Genomic DNA, 6,000 nt, shown 5'->3' on the forward strand with positions numbered 1-6,000 from the left:
ATTTAGCGGTGTATTTTCTCTTTACATTTGACCTACTGAGATGCGCCACTTCACATTTGGCCGTGTTAAACTCCATCTGCCATTTCTCCACCAATTTCTGCAAATGATCGATATCCTGCTGTATTCTTTGCCAGTCTTCTCCACCACCCACAATGCCACAAATCTTCATGTCATCTGCAAATTTGCCAACTTACTCATCTACGTTTTCATCCAGGTCATTTATATACATCACAAATAGCACAGATCCCTGTGGAACACCCCTAATCACAGACCTCCATCTAGAATAAGTTACTTTGTGCATTTCCTTCTGTCTTTAATGGAGAAGTCAGTGCTCAATCCAAATGGCTAATTCACCCTGGATCCCATTCATCTAAATCTTCTGAATGAGCATTCCATGAAGGACCTTGTCAAATGCTTTACAAAAATCCATGTAGTCAACATCCTCAGCTCTACTTTCATCAATCTCCTTCATCACCTTGTCAAAAAACTCAATCAAGTTAGTAAGGCATTACTTGCCACTCACAAAGCCATGCTGGCTCTCCCTAATTATGCCAAGATCTTCCAAATGCTTATAAATCTTATCCCTATGAATTCTCTCCAGTAACTTTTCTATCGCTAACGTGATACTCACTTTTCTGTAGTTTCCAGGATTATCTCTGGTTCCCTTCTTGAATAATGGAACATCAGCTACTTGCTAGTCCTCTGGGACTTTGCCTGTGGCTAAAGTGGACACAAAGATACTGATGAAAGTCTCGGCAATCTAATCCCTTGCCTCTCTCAATAACCTGGGGTACATCCCATCAGGCTCTGGGGACTTATCCACCTTAATGCTCTTTGAGAGACAACAGAACCTCCTCCTCTACTATCTTCTCCCTTCACTTCCTTTGCTCATTTTAGGAAAGGTTAAGCCTCTCATGTCCACATGCAAGTTACTGTGTATAGCTTCAAAATAAATCATTTGTATTATTGTTTTACACTGTCCAAGCATTTGATCCAGTCTGTGGATTATGTCTGGATGCTACATTATTCATATTGCTGTTATTTCTCAGGACATAGAAGGTATTATTGGAAAGTCCCACAGGATGCTGTAACTAGCTACCACACTGGTCTAGTTTTTTAAGATAGAAAATTATTTAATCGCTTTAATAAGTAACCTTTTGCTAGATAACTCAGTTCTACAGTTGTAACATGCTGACTTCATTGTGCAAAAAACTTCAATTGCATTATTATAACAATAGTTTTCTATAAAGGACCATGTCTTAATAAGAACTGCTGGAGCAAACCAATTAATGATCAGTTTGAAACCGTCAACTGGAATTAAAGTTTCTAATGTATTCACGCCATTGGAACAAATATGTAGCACGGCATGGGCCCTTGGGACCATGATGTGCTGTCATTTTAATTTACTCCATGGTCTATCTAAATCGTAACTCATACATAGCCTATAACCATCCATTTTTCTTTCATCCATGTGCCTACCTAAGAGTCCTTTGAATGTGCCTCAGCTGTCAAACCCTACCACCACCACCGGCAGTGCATTCCAGTGTATATAAAAAATGAACAACTGCCTCTTACATCTCCCCTGAACTCTACTCCATTAACTTAAAAAGATGTCCTCTGGTATTGGCCATTACTGAAAAGAAAGTTGGTCGATCATTGACCTCCAGGCTGGAATTTACTACTCCCTAATAGACTTAAACCATAGAGCAAACAAATAAGTTGGGCTTGTGTGGTGCTTCAATGTTGTAAAGTATCTCAAGGTGCTTCATTATTCAAAGAAAAATTCAAACCTAGCCATGAAGGAAGGACTGGAGGTACTTTGGGCAGGGAATAGCCATCAGTGGCAGGGTAATGAGATTCTGGGATACATCGGAGGGCAGAAATATGGGAGGGGAAGCTCTTGAGGTTCAGAGGACTGGAGGACCTTACAAAGCAGAGATGGATTTGAAAGCAGAGAAAATTGTTAAAGTTGAGATCAACATACACAAAATGCTGCAGGGTTTTAGCAGGTCATACAGTATCTGTAGAGGGAAATAAATTGCTAGAATTGACACAAAATACTGGAGGAACTCAGCTGGCCAGGCAACATGTATGGAACAGAGTAAACAGTCAACGTTTCAAGCCAAGACACTTCATCAGGAGTCTCGGCCTGAAACGTCGACAGTTTACTCTTGGATTCCAGCATCTGCAGATTTTCTCTTGTTTGTTAGAATTGAGATGTTGTCAGAGGAGGAGTCAGTCTAAGCTACGACATTGACAGATGAATGGGGGCTGTTGCAATAGGCGCGAGTTCTGTGTTAATTAACAGGTGCAAGTAGAAGATCACCTTGAAAAATGTGGTGTAGTTGGGTCGAGTGGTCGCAAAGAAAGTGGAGGTTGGAGGTGCATGTAAAGGAAATAGAATTGTAAGTTCAGTTGAGGTTAAAAAGTGCACTGAGGTTGTGAATAGTTCAGTTTCAGGCAGTAGCTCCAGAGCTACGTGAATCAGAATCAGGTTTACTATCACTGACATATGTTGTGAAATGTTTTGTTCCATTGCAGCAGTACATTACATAAAATATTCTATAAATTATAATAAGAAAGATTTAAAAAACAAAATAAGTAGCGCAAAAAGAGAGTTAAAATGGTGAGGTAGTGTTCATTGTCTGTTCAGAAATCTGGTGGAGCGGAAGAAGCTGTTCCTAAGATACTGAGTGTGTGTCTTCAGGTTCCTGTTCCCTGATGGTAGTAATGAGACGAAGGCATGTTCTGGATGATGGATGCCACTTTTTAGAGGCTTTTGAAGATATTCTCAACAGATATTCTCAACAGCAAAGAAATCAGTAATTAGAATCAAGTTTCTTCTCTGTCTTCTCAATATAATACAGGTCCATATCCAGTTCTTATCTGAATCATAAGAAGGCTCTTCCTCATGCACAAAATGCCTGCTTTTCATAAAAGAAAAAAGTATCTTAAATAGCACTTAAGCAATAGGAGATAATTGTTATTTTCCACTGGTGACTAGTCAGCTCTGAAGATAAAACATTTTTTCTAGTTTTGCCCAAGATACTATGTTAATTATAATATCTCCCACAAGAACTATAATCACTACTTCTCTAGTGGCAGTGGAATTGCCATTTGGAATTGCTCTGAAATTGTAACTTTTGCAGTTAAGCTCAGGTAACTAATGTAATGGACAGAGCTGTTCTGTACTAATATCAACTGGTCTTCCTTTGCAGTGCGAAGAACACTGAAGAGTGGCCTGACCCCTGATGTAGTCCAAGCACTGGGTTTGTCTAAAGCATCAGAAGTCGAAGTGTAAATCAACTTGAATACAGATGAAACAAAATTTGTTGCCTTAGCATTCAGACATCTAAGCTAACTACAAAATATACAGAAATCATGATTGTATTTCTTAGATTTGTGACAAGCTCCGGAACTTTACCCTTAATTGTTATGATGGACTTGGGCCTTATCTTCACATATTGTTGGATAGAATCTTGTATTGAACATAAGTCATTTTCAGAGCGTTCACAAAAGTCAATAGTCCATCTCATTCTAGGTAATGGATTTGAAGGGCAAAGTAGTCATAAATATCCCTTCTCCATTTAAGCACCAGCCAATATTTTCTGCCTAAGTTATAAGCATTCAAATAAAAACCTGCGTTCGTATCCTTACCCAAACATCTTTATTCAGTACTTTATTGAAGGCAGTGATCCTTGCTGGAGTACAGTCCTCTGGATATTGCTCACTTTCCAGTAGCTTACAGGCATGAACTTGAATAGTTGTGATGGAAAGCAATTGGAGGATGATCTTCCCAACTCAGCTTGACCCTGTCCTCATCGAAAGTGCACTTGTGCACTTTTAGAGGAAACTCTTTATGCAAGCACTAGCCTGTCGAGATATTGAGAGCCCACTCTTTCCACTGTTGGCAGTAATTAACAAACTGACTCCAGACCAGGGATTGAACTTCTGGTTTTTTATGGCTCACCCAATGTGTTTTATCCCCTTGAGCCAACAGGGTTTGCCACTAAACTTTAAATACTATAGAGATTTATTAACTTTGGGTTTAATGTTACAATTTTGTCTACAACCGTGTTTTAATGTTGTAAAATTGCTGGTTTTTTAACCATGTTATAAAAATATTTTCAACTGACAGGGTGGAGAAATGTAGTGAATAATAATGAATCACTACATTGTAGTTAAAACAAAAAAAGAATAAAGTCTATTTGTTTGTTAAGATAACAATAAAAGTGTATTTGGAGGTGTCTTGATGTAGCATGATAAAAAAAATCTGATATCAGATATGCACAGACCAGCACACTCTGTGTTATCCATATTATTGGATATAAATTTGCACTTGGAAGTCACCTTTATCTTTATGGCAGTATTAAGATCACACTTTAAAAACCACTAATTGTGACAGCTCAATAAATACGGTGGATTCTGGTTAATTGGGACACATCAGGACCAGTACTTTTTGGCCCAATTAGCAGCTGCCCCGTAAGCCTTCATGGAAATAGCTAAAAGGTATAACAAAGATAAACTACCATTTCAATGAGTAACAAATCGTGCATTTGAATAAAATACAGAACAAATTAGAGCACTACCCGTGCTACTACAGTATTATAAAACTATGTATTACTTCTAACAGAAGGACTCATTGCTGCCGCATTCTTTTGATTGACTGTAAATGGTCAAAGTTAGCACAGACACCTAGTGCAAGATACTGGACTGCCTTCATTGCTTTCCTGTGTAAAAGCATGGTGTTGTGTCTAACAGCCAAGCAAGTACACACAGCTGATGCTAGTTAGAACCTGATCGGTAACAGTCTCTTGTCCCAATTAAGCAGCATCGTGTCCCAAATAAACAAAGGGAAGCCAGGTTATTTTAACAATTTAGTTCTTATTCTTTAAGAGTTGTCCCAAATAAATGGCTGCTTCGATTAATCAATGAACCAATTAACTGGAATCCACTATAAGTTGCAGAGTTATTCTGACTGCAATGTATAATGCTCCAAATGCACCTTTCCTTGAGTGTTTTGCAAGCTGACGTAAACAAACATGCAGATTTAAACAATGTATTCACTGTTACAAATGCGTACCATTCTACTTTTTTATATAAAAAAGTCAATTGTCCTCTAGGATTGTTCAATGTATTTTGATAAACTTTATTTTTATTGTTTTTGAATGTTTGTATTATTGCAGCAATTAAATATTTCACATTTTTCTTGTGATGCTTTGCTTTTTACTTTGTAGACTCAAAGGTGATGAAGATTATGTTTCCTTCAGTTTATCTTTGCCTACTGTTAGTGCATTGTGGATAAGTCTTTGAAACATGGTGGCTCTCTAGGTTACAGAAGACGTGATTGATGGAAATTTGGCTCTGCAAATATTCCCATAATTTTTTAAGTTAGGGAGATTAGTTACAGAAGTACAATTATCTCCAAGAATTTTAGAATAGAGTTAGAAGTTAGTTGATTCAAAAGACAACCAGTCTTTAAAATGTTTAGATGTAAACTTCAGCAGTAATTAAATACCATTGTTTTAAGAATGCAGCCACTGTTTTACAGTGGAAGGCCACTTAAGTGATTGGCATTGGAAACTGACAAGGCAATGTCTTTTATTAACATTTGCAAACTACTTCATCCACAATGGAAAGGAAAGTTTTAGAGGGATATGATTCAAATGCAAGCAAATAAAACTAGATCAATTGGGCAACTTGATCAGCATGGATGACCTGGGCAGCAGAGCCTGTTTCCATGCTGAATAACTCTGTCACTCTAATGTAACATCCACTGATACCTTAAAGCCATTAGAACTAACCATTCTCTACTGTGTAGGGGAAAATAGAGTCGTAGAGCACTACAGGACAGAAACAGGCCCTAGCACATCAAGTCTGTGCCAAATTGTTATTCTGCCTAGTTTCATTTACCTCCACCACGACCACAGACCTCTATACCCTTCCTATCCTTGTACTTATCCAGACTTCTCTTAAATGTTGAAATGGAATCCTCTTCCA

The 6,000-nt window shown here is 38.0% G+C and overlaps 1 protein-coding gene across 4 annotated transcripts in view; it reads left to right on the forward strand.

Annotated features, from left to right (window-relative positions):
- The window catches only part of fhod1 (formin homology 2 domain containing 1), a 305,371-nt gene extending 300,156 nt beyond the window's left edge, over positions 1–5,215 (forward strand). For all 4 annotated transcript variants that reach the window (XM_073069862.1, XM_073069863.1, XM_073069864.1 and 1 more), the window contains one exon: positions 3,219–5,215. In XM_073069862.1, coding sequence (XP_072925963.1) covers positions 3,219–3,301 — 83 coding nt within the window. In that variant the 3' untranslated portion in view covers positions 3,302–5,215. The remainder of the gene's footprint in view (positions 1–3,218) is intronic.
- The last annotated feature ends 785 nt before the right edge of the window (positions 5,216–6,000 follow it).

This window comes from Hemitrygon akajei, chromosome 17, assembly GCF_048418815.1.
Source record: "Hemitrygon akajei chromosome 17, sHemAka1.3, whole genome shotgun sequence".
Lineage (NCBI taxonomy): Eukaryota > Metazoa > Chordata > Chondrichthyes > Myliobatiformes > Dasyatidae > Hemitrygon > Hemitrygon akajei.